This window comes from Plecotus auritus, assembly GCF_963455305.1.
Source record: "Plecotus auritus genome assembly, chromosome: 7".
NCBI lineage: Eukaryota > Metazoa > Chordata > Mammalia > Chiroptera > Vespertilionidae > Plecotus > Plecotus auritus.
The window spans coordinates 67,762,552-67,785,857 of record NC_137774.1 but is presented as its reverse complement, the minus strand read 5'-3'; the positions used below and the strand labels follow the sequence as shown (position 1 = coordinate 67,785,857).

The following is a 23,306-nucleotide window of genomic DNA, read 5'->3' as shown; positions in this document are numbered from 1 at the left end:
TAGGCACTCTGATAACTGCTTGACAGATTCAGGCTCCCTAGTCTTTCCCCTGAAAACTAGGTCCATTGATCCATTTAACAGATGAGTAAGATGAGGCTTAGAGAAGTTCAATAATTCTCCCCAGGTTTTGCACCCAGAAAGGAGATTTGGGACTTAAAAATCTAAGCCATCTGGTTCTAAAGTTTTTGTTCTAAAAATAGCATATCACTTCCTTTATTGTTGTTTTCGTTATTTATAATAGTAGGAAGCACATATTACCAAATCTTCATCTTTCAAAGCAGGTTCATATTGTTACCTCACTTGATCCTCACAGCAGCCCTGTGAGGTAGGTACTTAGCTCATTTTATGCATAAGGAAACCAAGGCTCAGGGAGATCGAGTCAGTCGCCCGGTTAGACAGAGGTCAAAACAGGAGCCCAAGAAAGGAAGGTGTCTAACCCACACCTTCCCAGCAGAAGCTGCGGCTTGCATTCGGGGTGTTCCTCCAGGAGCAGTTACCCAGGGTGGGGAAGGAGAGGGCTCTGCTGACGGAGAGCCACTTGGGACAGTGGGAGGGGCTGCAGGCCTGGCGTCAGGCAGTTCCAGTCCTGGCCCAGCTCCTGCATGTGGCCATGGTCAGTCCACAGCCTGGGATCTGCAGAGTATGGATTCCAAGGCTTCAGATGGGATCCAGAGTGTTTTGTTTGGGCCACACAGGGTTACCCTGTCTGTTGCCAGGGTTCACATGAGATTTGGAGGGTTAGACTGAGCTTGTGGTTTGTTGGTTTTTTTTGTTTTTTTTTGAGAGAGACAGTGTGACAGAGAAACATCCATTGGTTGCCTTCCACACACACCCTGACTGGGGATCAGGTCCGCAGCCCGGGTATGTGCACCGATTAGGAGTCAAACATGAGATCCTTTGGTCCATGGGCCGATGCTCTCACCACTGACTCGCACACCAGCCAGGGCATCAGGGCCGTTCTCGCTGACCTAGCACTCGTGGGAGATGAAATAGCAGTGACATGGTTAGAGTTGGCTGTCCTAGGACAGAGGAGCTGGGGTTCATCCTCCTGGAGCTGTTATGCTCAGCAGGACCCCAAACTTGAAAAGAGACCAAAAAGGAATAGCCAGCAATTGGTGATTGGAGTGTGGGAGGGCATATTAGTTAGGATGAGGTTTGGACACCCAAGTCAACAGTGGCTTAAATAAGATAGATGTTTATTTTCTCAAGGTCCAGAGGTAGACGTTTCCAGGACTGAAATGGCAGCTCGACTCTTAGGGAAGCTGCAAAGCTGTTCTCCAGAGCGATTGAGATCTTGCTCCCCAGTGTATGTCATCCGTTTGGCTCACATAAACTCTTACAAGAATTTTTTAAAAAGTCATTAGGAACTCGGGCTCCTTCTGTGTTGCTGTGTAGCCATAGGTCGCTTACTGCCTCATGTCCAAGATGCCTGCTTGAGTGCCAGCCCTGTGCACATTCTAGCCAGCGGGGAGGGGTGGGGGAGGAATGCACACCCTCCCTTTAAGGAGTTGCCCTGAAGTTGCACATGGCACCTGCCTCCATCTCCTTAGCTGAAACTTACATCACGTGGCCATGCTTAGTTACAGGGAAGCTGAGAAATGTGGATGTATTCTAGAATATAGGCTATGTGCCCAAATTAAATGTTAGTTTCTGTGATAAAAGGAAACTGGATATTGGGGAGGAAATATGGTGAGCAGGTGGGAAGATAGCCGTGACTGTGGCCCCTTTATCTACCACGTGCCCTGGGGCAGGTCTGAGCTCCAAACCCTCTGTGATCTCAGATGGGGGTGGACAGGGCTTTCTTGGGAGGATTAGAGGGGCTGATGTACTTGGAAAGAAAGCTCTGAACAGACCTGAAGGCAATTGTCGCTGCCCAACCCTGCCCCTTCTTCAGGCCCATGAGGACTCAGAGAAGCTGCGAGAGATCGTGCTGCCCATGGAGCAGGAGATAGAGGAGCTAAAGGCAAAGCTGCTGAGGGCAGAGGAGCTGATTCAAGAGATCCAGGTGAGGGGAGGCCAGGGGGCACTGAGGGAAGAGGGGCGTCGCAGGACCCTGTCCCCAGCCTCTTCCCTGACCCCCTTCCCTAGGGACGTCCCCGGCACCCCCCTTCCCTGCATGGCTCCACGGAGTTGCTGCCTCTCTCCCGGGACCTGTCTCCCCCGCTGGAGCCTCTCGAGGAGCTGAGCGGAGATGGGGGTGCAGCGGCCGAGGCTTTCGCCCACAACTGTGATGACAGCGCCTCCATCTCCTCCTTCTCCCTTGGCGGTGGGCCCGGCAGCAGCACCTCCCTGCCTCGTGGCCGCCAGGGCCTGAGCCCCGAGCAGGAAGAGACGGCCTCTCTGGTGTCCACGGGCACCCTGGTCCCTGAGGGCATCTACCTGCCCCCTCCTGGTTACCAGCTTGTCCCAGACACCCAGTGGGAGCAGTTGCAAATGGAGGTGAGTGGAGTGGTAGGGTGCCTGTCTGCATGCATGCGTCCACCTCTCCTTGCACCAGTACTTACTGAGCACGTACTGGGCCCAGGCTGAGCCAGAGCTGGGGATCCACAGTGAAGAGAAAACTCCCTCCCTCCTGGTGCTTCCACCAAGTGAGGGAGCCAGGCCACACATGCACATGGACACATGAGGAGGTCAGTGTCCCCAGGTGAGGCCCAGGACAAAGGAACAGGTCATGCAGTGCTGGAGACTAACCTGGATGGTGACAGAGAGGCACTCCTCAAAGAGGGGGCAGAAGGGACTGCAAGTTCAAAGGCCCTGAGGATGGATAGACCATGGTATGGCTGAGGCACAGGAAGGCCACCGAGAGGGAGAAGAGAGATGAGATCAGAAAGGAAGGCAGGCCCCAGGAGGTCAGCCTCGGTGCACGGAGTGTTTCAGACAAGGGGCAGTGGGAGGCCTCTGAGGGGTTTAAACCATGGAGAGGCCTGCTCCGCTTTAGGCTTCAACAGACCACTTGGGCCTCAGTGTAGGAATGGGCTGTAGTGGGGGGAGGGCAACAGGAGAGGCAGGCTAGCTAGTTGGAGGTGCTTGACATAGTTTTTTTGTGTGTGTGTTTTTTTATTGATTTCAGAGAGGAAGGGAGAGGGAGAGATAGAAACATCAATAATGAGAGCGAATCATTGATCGGCTGCCTCCTGCATGATCCTCCTGGGGATTGAGCCCGCAACCCTGGCATGTGCCCTTGACGGGAATTGAACCTGGGACCCTTCAGTCCGCAGGCCAATGCTCTATCCACTGAGCCAAGCTAGGGCCTTGACATAGTTTAGAAGAAGGTTGTGACTGGGACCAGGAGATGGCAGCAGAGATAAAGAGAAGTGGATGTGGAATCTACTTTGGAGGCAGATTGGCAGGGCCTGCTGGTGGGTTGGACTTGGGGAGTGGAAAAAAGAGAATAGTCAACATCAATTCCTGGGCTTTGGGCTTGAGCAACTGTGAGGATAATGGCACCACCTACGGAGATGCCAAAAAAAAGACGGGGAGGCGCGAGGCATAAGAGGCATGGTGAGGGGAGGCCTCCCTGGAGGTTGAGACTGAGGCTGGGTCTGTGGCAGGGGCGGCAGCTGCAAAAGGACCTGGAGAGCATCGGCCGTGAGCGGGATGAGCTGCAAGAGGGCCTGAGGCGAAGCAATGAGGACTGTGCCAAGCAGGTGGGTCCAGCCTCTGCTCTAGCCCAGCAGGGCCTCTGGCTGCATGCCTCCTCCTGGGCCCCAACCTCACCCTTGCCTCCTGCCACCCACAGATGCAGGTGCTCCTGGCGCAGGTCCAGAACTCAGAGCAACTGCTGCAGACCCTGCAGGGGACCGTGAGCCAGGCTCAGGAGCGGGTTCAGCTGCAGATGGTGAGGGCTTGGGGGCTGGGGCAGGAGGGAGGGGAGTGTGACGGGAATTGGTGGAGGGGGTCACATGGAAGGTTGAGGCACCTGTCCTGCGCGGGAGTTGGTGCCAAGTGGGTGAAAGGGTTTCCAGGGTACCTGGCACAGTGGCCAGAGCAGGGGCTTGTGTTCAGAGAGAGCCCACGGCGCACCTGCTGCGGGACCTTGAGCTGATCCCACAGGCTGAGAGCCTCAGCCTTGCCACCATGAAATTGAGACAGTGGGCCCAGCTTAGAGTCATGAAGAGTAAAAGCAGGGATCGCGAGACCAGATACTTCCCAGACCAGACAAGAGCTGCAGACGATTGAATTGGGCCAGGTGCGAGGCAGGAAGGAGCAACCTGGGAGCCGAGAAATGGTGCGTAGGGGGTGGCTTCCCTGGACTCCGCCACGTGGGAATTCGAGCTCAGTGCTGCCAGGTTTTCTGTTTGTCAAGAGAAGCCAGAAATCTAGATATTTGTGAGTCGTCTACCAATTTTTAGACTTAGCAACTAATTTAAAGTAAAAAAACAACAACCAACATGGACCAAATAAAGCAGCCGACATGGTTGGTGGCTGCCACTGTGTGACCCCCAAGTCACTGAGAAGGGTGAAGGAAGAGGGGTCAGGTTTTGTCCTCTCAGCGGACTGGAGACACTTGGTCCCCTCATCGTGCACACTAACGCTTCATCCCCAGGCAGAGCTGGCCACCTCCCACAAGTGCCTGAGCCACGAGGTAAAGCGGCTGACCGAGGAAAACCAAGGGCTCCGGGCTGAGCAGCCACAGTCTTCAGCCCCCCGGGTCCTGGAGCAGGAGGGCCAGGAGGAGTCAATGCCCAGCTCAGTCCCGGTAAGGGGGGGCATGCAGGCACCGGGACCCTGGGGTTCACCCTGGTGGCACTTTCTCCCTGTGGGACTGGGGGACAGGTCCAGGCTGCTGTGTTCTCACTGCGTCACCTTGGCCGACTCACTTGACTTTTCTAAGGCTGTTTCCCCACCTGAAATGGGACTAAGCCCCCTTGCCAGCATCGGCATGAAGAGAAAATGAGCTCACAGAATGCTTGATGTGAAAGAAGCAGTAATTTGGTTTATTTTTAAGGGACACGAGATCCACAAAGTTGAATTCATCATAATCTTGGGCTCATAACAGGCTGTCATCATTGATCTGTGCATGGTCTTGGTTGATATTATTAATTTGTTAAAAATATGAAGGTCGCCCTGGCCGGGTGGGTCAGTGGCTCAAAGCATTGCCCCATTCACCAAAAAAGGTTGTGGGTTTGATTCCTGGTCAGGACACATACCCAGGCGGGTTTCATCCCAGATCGGGGTGCATAAGGGAGGCAACAAGTTGATGTTTCTCTTTCACATCAGTGTTTCTCTCTCTAAAAATCAATGAAACATCTTTGGGTGAGGATTTTAACAAAAAGTGACGGTCACCGGGAGCCCTTGCCCATCCTGAAAATACAACTTGTATCTCCTCACATGGACCCTTACTGCTTGGCTCTGCTCCCACCTTCCTGAATTGGACCACCCCCTGCTCTATTTTGGTGCCATTTTTATTATATGCACATGCCTCCCTAAGCAGTGGATTGCTGACCAGTTCGTTGTTTCTGAGCGTTAGGAAAAGGGTATCTTGCTCAGGGTAATCTGGACCTTGGCACCATTCCTCAGGGACCTCCGCCGGGGCGCGTGCTTGCTGTGGAACGCTCACTGCTGGGTCATGTGCTGTCTCCTTGCCCCATGATGGGCTGTCCCCCCTTTTAACAGGTTTCTCCCTTCCTCCCCCTCCCTACACTCCCTGTATGGCGGGTGACCCCTGCTGCCACACCCAGCAGGTGCTTTGCCCTTCCAGGAGCTGAAGCAGCTGGTGCTCCGCATGGGGCAGGAGGCCAGGGCCCACCAGCAGGCCCGGGAGCACGAGGCCGAACGCCTTCGCATTGAGATCGTGACGCTGCGGGAGGCGCTGGAGGAAGAGACGGCGGCGAGGGCCAGCCTGGAGGGGCAGCTGAGGGTGCAGAGGGAGGAGACAGGTGAGTGGAGAGATGAGCTCCCACACTCCTGCTCTCAGGGGTTTGGCCTCCCCATAGGGGACCACCTGGGTGCTAGGAGGGGAGAGAGATGGTGTGAGAACAAGCCTTGACCGCTCTCTCTTTCCTTCCCACACAGAGGTGTTAGAGGGTGAGTATGGCTGGAGCCAGCGGGGCTGGGGCTGGGGCTGGGGCTGGGGCTGGTGAAGGAGGAGAGTGTGGGCCTGACGGCTTGTCCCTGCCTGACTTCCTAGCCTCCCTGTGCAGTCTCAGGACAGAGATGGAGCGGATCCATCAGGAACAGAGCAAGGTGAGGCAGAGTAAGGCCAGGCAGGATGATGGTCAGGGGTGGCAGAGTTGGGGAGACCCTAACCAGCCCCTCTGCCCTCTGTCTGCCTCAGGAAGCCTCGGGGCAGCCACCGGGGTCAGGCCCCACAGAAGAGGTCAGTCAGGGCTGGTGTAGAGGGACCCTCCAGTGGGCCACCCCTCCTGCCTGGCTCCAAGTTCCAGCCTCATCCTGTCCCCTAGGCTCAGCTCACAGACCTCCTCTCAGAACAGAGGGCAAAGGTGCTGCGGCTGCAGGCCGAGCTGGAGACCAGCGAGCAGGTGCAGAGGGATTTCGTGCGCCTGTCCCAGGCCCTGCAGGTATGGCAGGTCCCCTCACCACCAGGCTGCCGTGACTCCAGGTGACGTGTCCTGGGTCATGCAAGGACAGGCCCAAGTTAGAGGAGTCCTCTTCCTCCTGGCTGGTGTGGTTCTTTCCTCTGAGCTCCTGCTCCAACCGTTAAAGCTCTGTTATCCATCTTTGTCATCAGGGCCAGGCACACAGACCTGCTGCGTGCCATTTATCACCTGCCCTGCCCCGCCCCGCTTCCTCAGGCTGCCCTCCCAGGACCCCTTTCTTCCTCGAACCTGTTGTCACTACGGGATGGGGGAGGCGGGGCTACATTTGCCCACCGAGGGCCTCTGCTTTCCTCACTGGGCCCGCAGGTGCGCCTGGAGCAGATCCGCCAGGCAGAGAGTCTGGAGCAGGTGCGCAGCCTCTTGGACGAGGCGCCGCTCAGGGACATCGGGGACATCAAGGACAGCTGAGGGCCAGCCCCACCCTCGGGGAGACTGCCTTTCTCCACTGCAGAGCCAGGAGGCCTAGGCTCTGGGGCTCTCGGGATGGAGTCTTTCCTTCTCTCTCAGCCTGGGGTTAGGGGACAGGGCCACACCCCCTTGCCAGGGTCTCCTCCTGGGAGTGGCTGGGCCTTCTGCTCCCCAGGATGACACTGGGTGAGGGTCCCAGCTCCCTGCTGAACCAAAGGTGCAGGCTCAGCCCTGCGGCGCTCTGGCTGCTGTGCTGCCTCCTGGGTCCCACCCTGGTGCCCCTGTTCCCCAAGCAGACTACCGGCCCCTCCCCTGCCCCTTCCCTAGTCCCAGCCAAGCTGTGGGTGGTGGCGTGGAGCCTTCCTCCACATGTGCATCCTGGTCAGACGGCTGCTTTCTGGACTGCATGACACGAAGATGCTTGTACCTAGGGGCTCGACCAGGCCCAAGATGTGCATGGAGGCAAGGCCAGACTTTTCTGTCATTTATTTTCAATAAATAAGCAGCTCAGCTCAGTCGGTCGCCTTGTCCCTGCAAGCCCCACGTGGCTGGGGAAGGGAAGTTTTTACAGGGAAAGAGGGAGGTGGGTGGCTGGGTGGGGAGGCAAAGGGAAGGGGACATTGTGTTTATAAAGAATGTCGAGGGGGAGGAGTGTGGGGTCTGTGCCACAGCTCTGGCTAAAGGTGTCACTATCAGGATGGGGAAGAAGGGGCAAAAGGACTGGTTACTTCCTTCTTTCATCTTCTGGATCTGGAGGGAGAAAAGGAAGGGTTGAAGCAGGTGGCGGGAGAAGAAGAGTCCCTCCCAGGCTCCAGGCTCCCAACACCTGCAGACTCACCTGGAGGGTCGCTCAACAACCCCCATACCCACCTGTGTCCCCAGATCCCACTCCCAACCACTGCAGCCCCAGCGGCAGACAGCGCAGCGCCCAGCCAGCGCAACGCAGCGCAGCCCAGCAGACAGTGTGCCCAGAGGCCGGGCAGTGCGAGCCCGCAGAGTGAGGGCAGCAGCCTACCCCTGCTTGGAAGCGCGGCAGTGGCAGTGTGCGAGCGCAGTGACCTCGGAGGCCAGCCGAGGGGGAGAGGGGTCAGGTGGGGGCACAGCAGCTGGGGGCAAGGACAAGAAGGGGGGCGATACCTGTGACACGGTTCAAAGAGATGGAGGAGGGGGAACGGGTTATCCTATGGCCAGAGAGGACAGAGAGACAGCCGTTATTGGGGGAGGGTGGGTGTGGCGGGCCTAGAGGGCTGAGGAAGTGGGGCACCAAGGAGAAGGTGTCTGCACCAGGCATGGAGGGAGGAGGGGAGAAAGGACCTGGTGCGCCTCCCTGGTGGACAGTGGTCCTGCCAGGACCCAGAACACGCCCACCTGAAAAGGAAGAGGGTGGGGGCGGGCGCCTTCGCAGCGCAGAGGGAAGAGGCTGTGCTCAGGGCCTGGGGCTGACGGCGCAGAGGAGGGAAGCCGCTTACCCTCCAAATAGTTCCGAGCAACGAACTTCAGGAGTTCGTCGAGCCCGATGACAGGCAATGAGATCTTGAGGACCATAAGCCACTGGGTCAAGTCCAAGGCCCGGAGCTTGAAGATCATCTGAGGGGGGGTCAAAGGCAGTGAGGACAAGTGCCCCGCTGAGTACCCAGCACTGCCCAGCCTCCTTCCCTTCTTGAGCCCGTGTAGTCACAGGCTCTACGGTGGGCAACGGGTGCCCGGCCAGAGGAGGCTCACCGGCAGAGGGTCCACGTAGAGAATGAGGAAATGGAGGGACATGGAGAGGCAGATGGAGCCCAGCAGCCAGATGTTCACCCAGGGTGGCATCCGCACAAGGGACTGGTTCTCAGAGAGGCTGCCAGCGGAGGCCGGGCAGAGGCAAGGGTGGGAGACACAAGAGAGGTGAGGCGAGAGGAGGGGTGGAGGAAAAGGCGGGGGTGGGCAGGTCCTACCTGTTGAGAGCATTGCACATCTCGATGGTGACCAGCACAGACAAGGCCATGGTCATGGGCTCAGGGGCCTCAAAGATCTCACACTCCACACCCTCAAAGTCGGGATTGTCCTCAGTGCACTGCATGAAGTGAGTCTGCAGGGGGAGGGGAAGGAACTGGGGTCCCGCAGAGGCCTCGGGGCCCCCCTTCTGCTTCCCGTCCACCTCCGTCCTCCCTCTTCAGCCTCCCTACCAGCTGGCTGTAGGTGACGTGAGGCCCGTCCTCCGCATACAGGAACCACCAGGCAGCCGCTCCCACAGTGGCCGCACCCACATAGCCTGCGGTGGAGAGATGAGGAGTTGGGGGTCGGGGCTGGGGCGATGGGAGGCATCAGGAAGACCGATGGCTGTGAACAGCTGGCAGAGAAGGAGCAACTGGGGCAGCTACACTGGAGGGGCTGGGGTCCTGGAGATGGGTCCATTTGGAGGGTTGGAAAGGATTGTGGGGGGTCTCATCCTACTCACCCCCAATTGCCATGTAGCGGAAGAAGAGCCAGCCACTGATGAGGGGCTCCTTGGGGCTCCGGGGGGGGCGATCCATGATGTCCAGGTCCGGTGGGTTGAAGCCTAGGGCTGTGGCCGGGAGCCCATCAGTCACCAGGTTCACCCACAGCAGCTGCACAGGGATCAGGGCCTCAGGCAGCCCCAAGGCGGCTGTCAGGAAGATGCTGCCAGAAGCAGGTGGTCATGTCCGTCTGCTCCCAGACCCGTGGCCATTCCCCCACCCGGGCTGGGTCCTCCTGGGCGCCCCCCCTGGCTGCTCACCAGACCACCTCGCCCACGTTGGAGGAGATGAGGTAGCGGATGAACTGCTTCATGTTGTTGTAGATGGCCCGGCCCTCCTCCACGGCAGCCACGATGGTGGAGAAGTTGTCATCAGCCAGCACCATCTCGGAGGCGGTCTTGGCCACGGCAGTGCCGGAGCCCATGGCAATGCCGATCTCAGCCTTCTTCAGAGCAGGGGCGTCGTTGACCCCATCACCTGTCTGCGGGGAGAGAGAAGGTGGGACCTGGCCCCTCGCACCTGCCTCTTGGATTTGACCAGGGCCCTCACTCAGCTCCTCCCTGCCATGCTCCTAGCTCCTGAAGACAACCGTCTCAATGGACCCTAAGCAGACAGCCCCATGCCAGACTCTACAGGCCCCGCCTGGGCAGGCCTGTTGTCTCCTCACCATAGCGGTGATCTCATCGTAAGACTGCAGATACTCCACAATCTTCGACTTATGGGCAGGCTCCACGCGGGCAAAGCAACAGGCGCGACGGCAGGCCTCCCGCTGCTCACTCAGGGGCAGGTCATCAAACTCCCGGCCAGTGTAGGCTCGGTCTGTCACCTCCTCGTTCTCCCCAAAGATGCCAATTCGTCGGCAGATGGCAATGGCTGTGCCCTTGTTGTCCCCAGTAATCATGATCACCCGGATTCCGGCATCACGGCACAGCTGGATAGAGCCTGTGACCTCCTTTCGGGGAGGGTCCAACATGCCAACCACGCCAACAAATGTCAGGTCCGTCTGGGGAGACAGCAGAGAGCGACAGGATCTGTGAGGGGCTCTGAAAATGAGCCGGGAGGAAGCGCTCGGGAGCTGGGGAGAAAGGTCTGAATGGGGAGAGCTGACTGGGCCTAGTGTCTAACCCTCAGTGAGGCAGGAAGCCTTGTTTACACGTCTACCTGCAGGCTTGGCAGTGCCAAGCCCATTGTAAGTGGCAGACTGTGTCTTTCACCGAAGAACTTGAGCTGGGGGTGAGGGTGGTGGTTTCTGCTTTCTGAAGGGCCATTCACTTGGTCTACAACTTGGAGTATATCTGTGTGAACGGCATGCCAGAGTCCCCTCCATAAAGTGAAGGGAGTGGACTTTGGTGCTATTCAGAGAGCCAGTCCACTAGAAAAAAGGAGCCTGTGCCAGAATGCAGGCCGATGTGCTGCTGCTTGCGTCAAGAAAGCCACGATGGAAACGTGTCCGCTGCCCCGAGTATGTGCGCTGACTTCTGCTCTGTGTGCTCATCGCCTTACCTCCTCATGGACAGGTGCACGATCACATGCAAAGTGGCACTAAGGTTCTTTCAAACTCTAACATCCTGTGATTCTAGGACCCGGGACAAAGTAGGAAAGGACAGGGTGGAGGAGGGGGTGAGGCAGACGACGCTGGGACAATGGGATTCCATCTGCTCACCTCGTAGTCCATGAACTTGGTAGAGTCTTCCAGGATCATATCCTCTCGCTTCGGGGGGGTGTCCCGGGTGGCCAGAGCCAGGCAGCGCAGGGTGTCCCGGCCAGTGCCCCACTCCTTGATCACAGTCATGATCTTCTCCTTCATCGGCCCTGTCATCGGCACCCGGGTGGTGCCGACTCGCACATAGTTGCAGCGGTCAATGACCCCCTCGGGGGCACCCTAGGAGACCAGACCAGCACTCAGAGACGACTGTCTTCTTTCCGGGGCACAGGGAGAGGGCAGGGAGAGAAGGGGCTCAGGCCCAGACAGAGAAGTCTGGGGCACATTCCAATGTCTGACCTTGACAAACATCTTGTTGCCTACGGCTGCCCGGGATTTGGCTGGGGAGCAATAGACAGACATGGACTTTCTGTCCCGGGAGAACTCCAGGGTGAATTCCTTCTTCATTAGCTGGCGGATCACCTGTTGAGAGGAGACAGGAAGCAGGAGGGCAGACATGAGGCTGGAGGAAAAGAGCGCTGACGCTGTGCTACAAGGGAGGAGTCCCAGGCATAATCAAAAGGCTGTGGAGGTTGCGCGGACCCCAGGCTGTCAGCTGAGTGGCACCCACAGCACACCGGGCGAGAATCCCACGGCCACTGCGTTACAGTGTCTGGCTGAAAGCACTGCCCACTGAACAGTCAGTGATGATGGCATGTTCTCTACCAGGAACCACCGAGCATGGGAAATGTGGCTGGTGCAACTGCAGAACCGAGTTTTCACTTATGTTCATTTTTAATTAATTTACATTTAAACAAACACATGTGCTTGGGACAGTGCAGACCTAGTGCCTGGCATGAAATAATAAGTGTTCCATAAAAATGAATGAGAGCCTGTCACCAAATGCATCATGGATATTTCTCCATAAAATAAAATAAAACTAAAGATAACAATAATAAAATAAAAATAAGTTGATGTTTACCTTATCATTTGTGAATTTTTTTTAAATTATCATTTGTAAATGATTAAAATAGGTTTCAAATATCTACTGAAACAAAAATAGATCCAGAGACACAGAAGCATCGAATAGACCATCCAAACTCAGAGGGAAGACGGGGGGTGGGGGAGGGTAAGAGATCAACCAAAGGACTTGTATGCATACATATAAGCATAACCCATGGACACAGAGAGTAGAGGGGTGAGGGCATGTGCTGGGGGTGGGAATGGCCGGGGAGAGGTCAACAGGGGGAAAATGAGACATATGTAATACTTTAAACAATAAAGAATTTAAATTTAAAAAAAAAAAGGGATAGTGGTGATGGTTGCACATCATGAATGTATTGGAAGCCCCTGAAATGTACACTTTAATGGTTAAAATGGTGAATTTTGTTATGTGAATTTACCTCAATAAAACAAAAGCAGAAAATTTAAAAAATGTCTACTGACATGTATATGAGCATCTCGCATATAAGACTGGGTACTGTGGGGAGCATAACACCCCAGAGGAATTCGGTGTAGACACTGAGTAAATATTAATAGCAAGAACTCAGAGTGAGGGAAACAGACCAAGGGGAAGTGAAAGAATGTGCAGTGGTCACATCTCGCAAATCCTAAATCAGGTTTCGAGATATAATTAAAGCAAGTGTGTTCCTAAGAGACAAAGGGGTAATAACTGCCCCAGGTGGTTTCTGTGTCCAGCTCCATCCCTTTTCAACTAGGGAGGGGCAGGAGGAAGTGATCTTAAACAAAGAAGGGATGCTGCAGCTCCTGGTCCAGGGACAGCAGGTTCTTTTCAAAGGCAGCCTGACCAAAAGAAGCTGAGGAGTGCCCACCGGTCTATACTGGTTGGGGTGCCAGCATGGGACACAAGGGCCTCCCCAGCCTGACAGGGGGCCTCTGCTTCCTGAAGTTCCTGGGGTCCTGCCTGGCCCAAGCGATGGGGGTGAAGAAGGACCCCGTGGGAGGGAGCAGCCAGACTCACCGAGTTGCAGGCGTTGGCCCTCTCCACCTTCGAGAGGCTTCTCACATCCGTGTTGAACACATTCATCTTCTCTACGAGGGTGGTGAGTGCCGTCTCGGTGGCCTCGCCTACCTTCTCATAAACACCTTTGGCCTGAGAGGGCAGAGGAGGAAGAGGAAGTAGGTGCCCTGGGCTCCTGGCCCCTTGCTCCCACCAATCCCACCCACCTTCCACCTAGAATAGGAAGGAGCAAGCCACTCCCTTCCCCTTACACCGAGGAAAGAACTTGCTACGAGGGACCCCTTCCCGTGACCCCTGCCTGGTGACCTGGTGAGGATGCCTGTGCCTGAGCCAGCTGGCGGGGGAAGGAGGGCTGCTTTGGGAGTGTCAAGGTTACCTCATTGAAGTCCAAAGAGGAGTCATTGCAGAGGGCACAGATGGTGGCCAGCTCCACCAGCCCATCATACTGCCCTGCCCGGACTGGCTTATCATTCTTCAAGCTGGCAGCGGGATGGGGAGGAAGGAAGGAAAAGAGACAAGTGGAGAAGAATAGGGAATGAAATGTAGAGAGAGCCAGGGGAGAGCAGTGAGGCACAGTAGGGACCATGGCAACCCACTTGGAGATCAGGTGGGACAGAGAACAAGGTCAGGGAAGGAAGAAGAGAGAGAAAGGAAGACACAACTAGAGGGAGCCCAGGGAGGAAGGGGGGTGTGCGGAGGCGTGAGGAGGTGGGACGCTGAGGGACTTACACCTCTCCTTCAGGAGCATAAGTGGAACCAGTGATGGAGAACTTGTTCAGCACACAGGAGTCTCCTTCCACCTTGTCGATGACAAACATCTGCGGGAGAGAGAGGGGTCTGTGCGGACGCCTGGCTCCCTGCCACTGAAGGCACCGAGGGGCCCAGGCTCGGAATGTCCCTTTGCCCGCCACCTGCACAAACGGAATGAACTTTCTACCAGGCCCCCGTCTTGCCTCTGTCCCTCCCTGCATCCTCTCTCTCCCACCGCTCCCCTGCAGTCTTCTCAGGATTGGTTACTGGCCTTTGCACAGAAGTGAAGACGTGCACTGTAAGTGGTGGGGACTGGAGCTACAGTCCACCTGTTTGCACAGGACCCATAGGTAGCTCCAGCCACTGGGGCCAGATCTTCTAGTTTTGCAGGAACAGTTAGAAATTCTGGTTATTTTCCTATGAAATCTCTGGACTTTGAATGTGGGCAATGAATTCATTTTTATGAAACACAACAGGAGCCCAGATGCACAAGCCTGTGGCCTGGCTCTGAAGCCGGTGCTATGGAAGGAGCAGCATCTGCAGTGCTCAGAGGGGAGCACCCACTAAACCAGGGCAAGTGTGGAAGGGACGGCATTAAGACATGTTCCAAGACAAAGCGGTCTGTGGTCAAGTAAGTTTGGGGAACTCTGGGCTAAACAAAGTGAAGTCCACCCTCTTTACAGTCAGCCTTCTCCGAGGCTTTCAAATGCCAAGAGGCCTGTGGGCCTCCCCAAGGGCCAAGGGTACAGCCCTTCCTGCCCTGGTCTGACCACAGAGTCCCCAAGTCCCAGAACAATAATTTCTATTTAATGGACATGCTATTCCAAGAGCTCTGTTCAGGTCGGGGATTCTTGGCCAGGGGGTCTGTGAACTTTGATGGCAAAAGAAGAAGAAGAAGAAGAAGAAGAAGAAGAAGAAGAAGAAGAAGAAGAAGAAGACGACGACGACAAGCCCTGGCCAGTATCTAGTTAGAACATCGTCCTGATACGCCAAGGTTTCAGGTTCGACCCTGGTCATGGCACATACAAGAATCAACCAATGAATGCATAACTACGTGGAACAGCAAACCAACATCTCTCTCTCAAACCAATCAATTAAAAAAAAATGCTCATACTTAAAAATAAAGAAAAAGAAAAAAAGAAGACATCTTTTGTTTTCTCTCTAACTGACATTTAGCATTTCCTTCCAATTATGAATGCAGGCAATGAACCACAGCTTCAACATTACGGTAGTTCTTAGACCCACTGCCAGACTTGCTACTTAAACAAATTAATAAAGAAGCAGAAGTGTTACCAAATTGCAAATCTGTTTTTAAAATATTTTGATAACTGTGCTTAAATCATTGGTTTCTTCTGTGATCTGCTCTATTTTTAAAACAGAATCCTAAGTATTTATTTAATTTTAAAATATATTTTTCTGATTTCAGAGAGAAAGGGAGAGGGAAAGCGAGATAGAAACACCAGTGATGGGAGAGAATCATTGATTGGCTGCTTCCTGCACGCCCCCTGCTGGGGATTGAGCCCGCAACCCAGGCATGTGCCCTTGACGGGCATCAAACCTGGGACTCTTCAGGCTCCAGGCAGATGCTCTATCCACTGAGCTAAACCAGCTCGGGCCCTAAGTATTTATCTTATACATTTAAAATATTATACTGAGAAGAAGTCCAGACTGCCGAAGAGCCTGAGGCACAGGGAGACGGAGAGCCCTGGTTTGGGAAATGCTGCTCGAGGTGAGAGTGGCCGGGTCCCAGGGCCCTGCTGTGACGACCATTCTGGAAGGCAGTCTAGGGCACAGGCAGCAGCTGGGCCAGACAGACTTGGGTTTGAAACTCAATTCTGCTACTTCTTAATTGGGCACTGAGTTTCCAGAGCCTCAGCCTCCTCCTCTGGAAAGTGGGGTAAGTGAGACCGTTCCCCGTCGGGGCTGTGTGGGGGACTAGAGGTAGTGCAGGGCAAATTCTGGCCGGGGCAGTGGGGCCTCTTGGATCCCCTGCAGAGCTTGCAGGATGGCACGCCGTCTTGCCCTCTGAGCATTTCCTTCCAGGTCAATAAGAAGTGGTGAGTGAGGAAGGGGCAACCCTATCTGCGGAGCCTCGTTTCACTGGGCAGCGCCTGAGCGGGAGGGCCGTGCTTCTCTGACCTTGCAGACCGACATCTGGTTGGTGGTGAGGGTGCCTGTTTTGTCGGAACAGATGACAGAGGTGCAGCCCAGGGTCTCGACAGAGGGCAAGCTCCTCACGATGGCGTTTTTCTTTGCCATCCGGCGGGTGCCCAAGGCCAGGCAGGTGGTGATGACTGCAGGCAAGCCTGTGGGGGGAAAAGTCGGAGTGAGGGGTCAATAACAGAGATGGGAAGGAATGGCCCCCAGCGATATCAGGCCCCATCACTGGAACCTGTAGATGTTACCTTATTTGGAAAAAGGGTCCCTATTGACGAGATTAGCAAATGGGGCGAGAGACCACCATACCTTCTGGAATCGCAGCCACAGCCAGGGCCACAGCGATCTTAAAGTAGTAGATGGCGCCACGGAACCAGGAGCCCCCATGGACGGGGTCGTTGAAGTGGCCAATGTTGATAAGCCACACAGCCACGCAGATGAGAGAGATGACCTTGGAGAGCTGCTCCCCAAACTCATCCAGCTTCTGCTGCAGAGGGGTCTTGTCCTGCTCTGTGGCGGCCATTTGGTCTCGGATCTTCCCAATCTCGGTGCTCACACCAGTCGTGGCCACGATGCCGATGGCCTTGCCAGCTGCAATGTTGGTGCCCTGGAAGGTACAGACAAGGCAAGGAATCAGACAAAGGACTCTGACTGCGAGACTCATTTCTTTTCTATTTTTTAAGGATAAAAAGAACCTTTATTTTTAAGGATGGAAATGATTATTTTAAATTTAAACAGCTAGATTATACAAGATCTTCTTTTTTAATTGATGTCAGAGAGGAAGGGAAAGAGGATAGAAACATCAATGATGAAAGAGAACCATTGATTGGCTGCCTCCTGCACGCCCCCTACTGGGGATCCAGCCCACAACCCAGGCATGTGCCCTTGACCGGAATGGAAACCGAGACCCTTCAGTCCGCAAGCTGATGCTCTATCCATTGAGCCAAACCAGCGAGGGCGGGACTCATTTCTTCTCACACCTCCACGTCTCGCCCAGACCAGCTGGCCCGCATAGCTCACCGAAAAGAGCATGTTCTTCTTATCCTGGTTGACAGCTCGGGGGTCAGGAACAGGCTCTGTGTGCTTGATGACAGAAACGGACTCACCTGTGGAGAAGGGGGTTTTCAGATGACACCCCACACTCCCTGGCCCTAGCGCTCCCTGTGCGGCAGCACAGGCCTGGTAAGGACCGAGCAGTGATCCTGGAGGAAGTCTGGACTCTGGGAGCAGCCACTGGCGGCAAACGGGGAACTCATTACCCTTAGAGTAAGAGACCTGGACCCACGCCTCGGCTTCCCCACTTAAAGCTGCATGTCTCAGGATCACTTAACCCAGTGGTCGGCAAATTGCGGCTCGCGAGCCACGGTTTGCCGCTCTGTTGACTAATGAGTTTGCCGACCACTGACCTAACCTGTTCGGTCCTCTGTAAACGGGGAGGGTACTAGGTCCACTTAGGAAAGGTCCTGGTGAAATCAGTCAGCTGATTGGGTACCATGCACTGCCCATGGGGGGGCCAGGCTCCTGGGAGGGAGGCCCACCCGTGGAGCCTCCCCCACTCCCCCGGTGGGCAGTGCATGGTACCAGGCCTCGCCTCCTGGGCCATGGGAACCTTCGCTGGCTCTTCACCACCTTCTGTCCCAGTGGAGACCCAGAAGCAGTGGTGTTTTAAGTGCATCTGAACCTTGTCTTGTCCTAGAACCTATGGTTCCTTACTCGCGGACTTTTGCAGAGACAGGATAGTTCCCTGGGTGAGTGTGTCCGTATGTCTGTGTGGAAGGGACGGATCAACGGCCGCCTGGAGAAGGGGCACAAACGTCCTGCCCTCTCCCAGACCCTTGTGTTTCAGTTTTGCAACCGTGAACAAAGCTGAGCAGTGAATGCTGAGCTGCTGCCACTGCGGAGCCAGGAAGGGCCCTATTGCTGGGTGTTCTCTTCTCACCTGGAATCGCATCCCTGTCTGTCCACCCGGCTCCTACTCGCCCATCCTCCCCCCTCCCCCGAGGCACCCTCCCACCCCGGCCACCACACCTGTCAGGATGGACTGGTCAACCCGGAGGGTGGTGGATTTGATGGAGAGGATGCGGATGTCTGCAGGGACTTTGTCCCCCACTGTGGACAGAGTAGACTGAAATTAGTTGAGAAAGTATTTTTCTTCCTTCCTAAGAAAATCGCAATTTTTGTCCAACTACCTCACCTCATCCTTCAGGTGTTGGCGAGGTCACCTGGGCTGGGTGCCCACCCTGGGCTTGAGTCATGCCCTCAGCATGTGCTCCTGTAGCCCCAGCATCTCCCTCTTAACACGCATGCCACTGTCCCCCTCGTTGAAAGCTTTTCTCCCCACCGGGCTATGAGCCCTGTGAAGGGAGGCCTGGCAGCTGAATAAATGTATGTTGAATGACTGAAGGGAAAATGAATGGGAGACAGCACAACAGAGAGGCGGGCAAGTGAGAAGGCGAGGCGGGAAAGGCAAGAAAACTAGAGGAAACAGCGAGTTGGAGAGATGTGTGTCGGGGAAGAGAACGGAGTGGAACAGCCAGGGCAGGTAGGAAGAGTCAGGAGAAGATATGGGAACTGAGAAAAATCAGTGTCAACCAAGACTGAGGGTGGATGGAGCAAGAAACAAGGGAGAGTGCGTGAGAGGAGGTGTGAGGAGGGAAGGCGCAGGAGGGGAGAGAGGAGCGGCTGAGGCAGAGGGCACAGTCCATTGGAGAAGACGCACATCCGAAACGTGCTGTCCAGTCTGAGCATGTGAGGGAGAGCGGGGACGGGTGAGCGCACTGGGAGATGGTGGAAAAGAAGGGGAGGTCTGCAGGCCGCGAGGAGAGGGGGATGGGGAAGTCACACAGCAGTGGGCTGAGAAGTTGTGGGGGAGGCCAGAAGGAAGGGTCAGTCAGGGAAGCCCATTGGGGAGGCTGCAGGCGGACGCCCCACCAGACTCGAGGCCTTTGAGGAGGCTACGTGTCTGCCAGGCCCTCTGCCTGACCCTGCCTAGTCCTAAGGGTGGTTCTGGGGACAGGGTCTGAATGCTCTCCTTCCCTTGTTTCTGAGATCCCTCCTGCTGTGCCAGAGGAAGCTGATGGAGGAGGGACAGGGTTGGCCATGGAGTTGGGCGGGACACACTGTCACCCAAGTCGAAGCGATATTTATAGACATTCATGGCACAGACTCCAAACTGTCACCATAGCAGGACAGCGATGGGGCACCGGGGTCTTCAGCCTGCCCTCCCTCCCTTTCTCCAAGTTTCCCATGGTGACAACGTAGGTGTCTAGGAGGGAAGCCCACTGAGAAAGATACATTCCCCTCTGCCAGGGGCCTGGAGATGTGGGGAGGCCTGTGCAGGGCAAATATAAAAACCGCTGAAGGGGGCAGAATCCCAGTAATCTTAGCCACCCAGCCCCCACCTCTCCCTGTCGGGCATTAAGTGTCCCTCCGCACAGAGGCGGGGCCCTCCTTGAGCTCTCCTCCCAGGTCCCGTGTTCTCTGCTGGGGCTGAGTTTCCCTTACATGGTCGGGGGCTTGAGCCTTTGGCCCCCCTTCCTCCCTTCAACCCTCGCTCCTTCCCCTTTGAGGCCTCAAGGGCACAGAGAGGTCAAGATTTAAGGCTGACCAAGCTTGGGGGGTGGAAGGAGGGAAGCCAGGCCTCGGGAGGGGGTGGAGATGGGGCCATTGGCAGGGACTGGGCTCCACCTGTTGCTTGCAAGTACTGGGTGAGAGGCGGGGGAGAAGGGGTCTGCCTGCAGCTTCAGGGACAGGACTGGCTGTTCCTGTGAGGCTCTCACAGGGAGGGGGTGCTGCGGCGACAGTGCCCTGGGGTGACCTCCTGAGGAGTCTGGAAGGAGAAGCAAAGACTCCACCACCCTGGCTACCTCCTGGACCCAGAATCAGGAAGTGACCAGTCCTTGCCCCCAACATATACATCTTCTTGGCCTTGAACCCAAGGCCTCCTACTCTGGACCACTCAATCCCATCACTCACCAGCCACCTCCACAATGTCCCCGGGGACAATGTCCCGAGCCTTGATCCTCTGCACTGACTTCCGGTCAGCCCGGTAGACTTTCCCCATCTCGGGCTCATATTCCTTCAGGGCCTCAATGGCGTTCTCTGCATTACGTTCCTGCGGTACAGGGTGGACGACAGGAGGAGCATCAGAGGGAGGAAGGTTGTGGGAAGAGGGGGGACTGCTTGGGGAGGGTCTGGGGGGTGGAGTGTAGAGACGGCAGAGCAGGAGCCAGAGTCCTGGGGGCAGTGGGATCTCACAGAGGAGGAGGGAGGCTCTGCAGCCCTGGCTCCTGGCACAGGGAAGTAGACAAACCCCAGTGTGTACGAGGAAACTCACTTATGGCTGACACAGTTAAGGGGCTTTTAGGGAGAAAAGAAAAGAGAATCAAAGAAAACCCGAAAGCAGGGGACAGGAAGAGTAGAGGGTAGTAAGGGAAGAGAAAGAAGAACTCAAAACTATTATTTACTGAACTCCTTCTATATGCCAGGCACAGGGCCAGGCACTTCTGCACTCATCACCTTGTTACGTTTCACCATTCTGGGGCAGGACTACTAGCCCCGTTTTATGGATGAGGAAACTGAGGTTCAGAGAGATGAGGAACTTGTCCAGGGCTATACAGCCAGCCAGTGACAGTAGGAGCAACAGTCTCCCCCTCTTTCCAACACTCTGCCCCATGTGCAAATGCAGCAATAGGACCAGAGAACAAGGCCAGCCCAGGGGAAGTGATGGAGGGGAGGTAGGGGAAGGCTGGCCTCCTGCTCAGTGTTAGGATGGGAAGGAGTGAGGTGGGGTCAAGGCTAACCTGCCAAACCCCCACGATGGCATTGGCAATGAGGATCAAGAGGATGACAAAGGGTTCAACAAAGGCAGTGACGGTCTCTTCACCTTCCTCAAACCAGGCCAGCACCTGGGAAGCAGGGAAAGGGAGAATGATGAGCTGGAGCCCCTCCAACAGGTAAGGAAAGCAAAGGAGGTGAGAACACGTGCAGGAGCAAGCGGCAGGACCACGGGGCACTGCATCGCCCACGGCATAGGGCTCCACACTCCAGGCCCGTGCCACGCGAGCACTGCCCTGCTGATGCTCACCGGCGCAGGCGCAGGCAGGCAGGCACGCACAACTCAGGGCCTGACAAGGGACGCTTGCAGGTTTCCCTGACTGAGTTGTTGGCTTGTAAACAAAGCTCAGGGACACCAGGCCAACGACCCCCCACAGCCACATCCATCTCATGGGAACCAAACCCCTAGGAGAACCCCGTGGTCCTCAATGGCCTGGCCCACCCACACCCCTCCCCCAGCCAAGGCTGGAAGCTCCGATTTCATGAGGGAGAAGGAGAGGGGATAGAGTTACCCGCCTCCTGTACACACCCCACCCCAGCTGTTGCCTCTGCCAGGCAAAGGCGACAGCCACAGGCAAATGTCAAGGAGCAAATCTGAGAAGGGAGAAGGAGGCCCTGCCAGCTAGTGCTCGGGGCCGCGAGGCCTCCACTGAGGAGCGGGGGACAGGGAGACGTGTGCCTACAGAGTCTTTCTTCCATCGGGGACTAAGTTAAGGAAGAAACTCTCAAATGCGGGGTGGACTGCTGAGAAGGTGGGTGCCAGGGCCTTGAGGAGGGGTCAGCCCTGAGGCTGCGAGGGGCCTGGGAAGGTTAGCCATGCTGGTGAGGAGGGGTCTCAGGAGCTCCAGCCCTGATGGGGCTGGAAGGCCAGAGGCAGGTGAGGGGTCACCCTCGCACCAGCAGCTCTTTCCCGCCTCTCAGAGGGAGTCTGCCTCGCCCAATCAGTGCCAGGGGGCGGGCCAGGGGCACGAGGCTGCTCGGGGATTGGTGGAATGGCGTGTGGGCCCCCGGGCAGCAGGGAGCAGTGGTGCCTGGGGTGGCAGCAGTCTCTGAGCTGGGGAGCCCTGCGCTCAGGGGGTAACCCGAGCCTTCAGAGCCCTTGAAGCTTCGGGAATGGCTTAGCTTCAGTGTTTTGGCTGAGAACACCCTTAAAGCTTAAAATAAAACCTGCCTGCGGGGTGTGGGAAGGACAGAGGAGGACGCACACCAGTCCCACCCCACCCCCTCAGTTCTGGTCTGTAGAATAGGATGCTGAGGGCTTGGACTAGAGCAGCCTCTGATTCGAGCCAACACTCAGCAGGCTCCCCAGATCCCCCACCCACACCCCCGCCCTCCCCCATGCCCTCCCGCACTTACAAAGGAAATGCAGGCGGCCAGGAGGAGGATCCGCACCAGGAGGTCTTCAAACTGCTCTGCTACCAACTCCCACAGGGACTTCCCTGGAGGAAGAGGCAAGGGGAGGCCCCCGGGTTCAGGTCTGGCGGTTCAGGTCTGGTGGGTGAACCGCTGGGACTCGGTGCAAGCAGGGGTCCAGGGACTGGAAGTGCCCTGACTTCCAGCCTGGAGCTGTGAGGTTCTGGGGTGATGGGCAGGCCACTTGGCACTTAGAGAAGGGCGGAGGGAGCTTGCCAGGGCTCCAAAAACAGGCTCCTTCCTCCAAGTGGTGGGCAGTTGTTCAAGGGCTGGATGCCTCAAGGAGAAAGTGCCTGGAAACTTCTGCCCCCAGCCAAGCTCCAACCTTTGGGGAGGGGTCTTTGCCCCAGGAGTGAGCAGGGAGAGGGCAGGGAGAAGGAAGTGGGGCACAGAGGGGAGAGGGAGTCCAGTAACTTACCTTCCTCAGCAGGTAGCTCTACCCAGGGAAAAGAAAAAAAAGGACATATTCATTTGGGGTTCAGTCTAATGCCCCCACACCCTGGAATTTGTGACTAAGGTAGGAGAATCAGGCCACCAACAGGGCATCTGAGGCTCACCAAGGTCACCCATAAAACCTCCCAAACTCCGTGTCTCAGGGCCCCTGTCTGCCAGTATCCTCTCCCTGCCCCCGTGTAGTCATTGGACCAGGGCCCACCTCTTCCCTAAGTCCCATGCAAGTGTGTGTGTGTGTGTGTGCGCGCGTGTGCGCGCGCGTGTGAGTGGGTGCTGCAGGGCTGCGCGAGGGCATTGCCAGCTCTCCAAAGGACACTTACCATTGGGGCCGTATTTCTCTATGTGCCGCTTCACTTGGTCCGGGGTGAGGCCTGTAGTCTCGCTCACCCCAAAATAGGCCAGACATTCTTCTGTGCTCTTGGAGTGTGCAGCCTCCATTGTGCTCCCTTCCTGGGGGCCAGGGGGCAGTGTTTCTTCTGGGGGGGTTCCACGTGTGGGGGGCCTTCCTCAGTGTGTTCACCTGCCTGTTTGTCTGGGTTTCTTCCTTTTTGACTCCTGCCCCCCCCCAGATTTTTCTTCCCTCCACAAAGCTCTGACCCCCGTCCCACTTGCAGCAGCTGGCCACC

The 23,306-nt window shown here is 56.3% G+C and overlaps 2 protein-coding genes across 8 annotated transcripts in view; one reads left to right on the top strand and one right to left on the bottom strand.

Moving 5' to 3' along the window:
• RABEP2 (rabaptin, RAB GTPase binding effector protein 2) overlaps positions 1-7,484 on the top strand; it is a 13,228-nt gene extending 5,744 nt beyond the window's left edge. The window contains exons 4-14 of one of the 5 annotated variants that reach the window (XM_080677830.1): positions 1,895-2,005; positions 2,089-2,439; positions 3,552-3,647; positions 3,740-3,838; positions 4,547-4,699; positions 5,702-5,879; positions 6,016-6,027; positions 6,131-6,186; positions 6,278-6,319; positions 6,405-6,521; positions 6,867-7,482. In XM_080677830.1, the coding sequence (XP_080533956.1) occupies positions 1,895-2,005; positions 2,089-2,439; positions 3,552-3,647; positions 3,740-3,838; positions 4,547-4,699; positions 5,702-5,879; positions 6,016-6,027; positions 6,131-6,186; positions 6,278-6,319; positions 6,405-6,521; positions 6,867-6,968 (1,317 nt within the window). In that variant the 3' untranslated portion in view covers positions 6,969-7,482. Of the gene's footprint in view, positions 1-1,894; positions 2,006-2,088; positions 2,440-3,551; positions 3,648-3,739; positions 3,839-4,546; positions 4,700-5,701; positions 5,884-6,015; positions 6,028-6,130; positions 6,187-6,277; positions 6,522-6,866 lie in introns of all 5 variants that reach the window. The other 4 variants (XM_080677833.1, XM_080677832.1, XM_080677831.1 and 1 more) reach the window with 4 other exon arrangements.
• Positions 7,396-23,306, bottom strand: ATP2A1 (ATPase sarcoplasmic/endoplasmic reticulum Ca2+ transporting 1). 3 transcript variants are annotated; one of them, XM_080677821.1, is made up of 23 exons: positions 23,001-23,306; positions 22,646-22,663; positions 22,171-22,253; positions 20,781-20,885; positions 19,954-20,092; positions 18,007-18,087; positions 16,999-17,084; positions 16,288-16,585; positions 15,961-16,127; positions 13,801-13,889; positions 13,448-13,550; positions 13,072-13,203; positions 11,451-11,573; positions 11,112-11,330; positions 10,116-10,451; positions 9,709-9,929; positions 9,409-9,611; positions 9,137-9,222; positions 8,906-9,039; positions 8,691-8,808; positions 8,438-8,555; positions 8,106-8,149; positions 7,396-7,718 (listed from the first exon to the last, which is right to left on the bottom strand). In XM_080677821.1, exons 1-22 carry the CDS (start codon positions 23,116-23,118, stop codon positions 8,145-8,147), a joined length of 2,982 nt encoding a protein of 993 aa, XP_080533947.1. In that variant the 5' UTR covers positions 23,119-23,306; the 3' UTR covers positions 7,396-7,718; positions 8,106-8,144. The 3 variants fall into 3 exon arrangements, with proteins under 3 accessions (XP_080533947.1, XP_080533946.1, XP_080533945.1); XM_080677820.1 differs by lacking the exon at positions 8,106-8,149 and having other exon boundaries at positions 7,431-7,718; positions 23,001-23,303; XM_080677819.1 differs by lacking the exon at positions 7,396-7,718 and having other exon boundaries at positions 8,088-8,555; positions 23,001-23,303.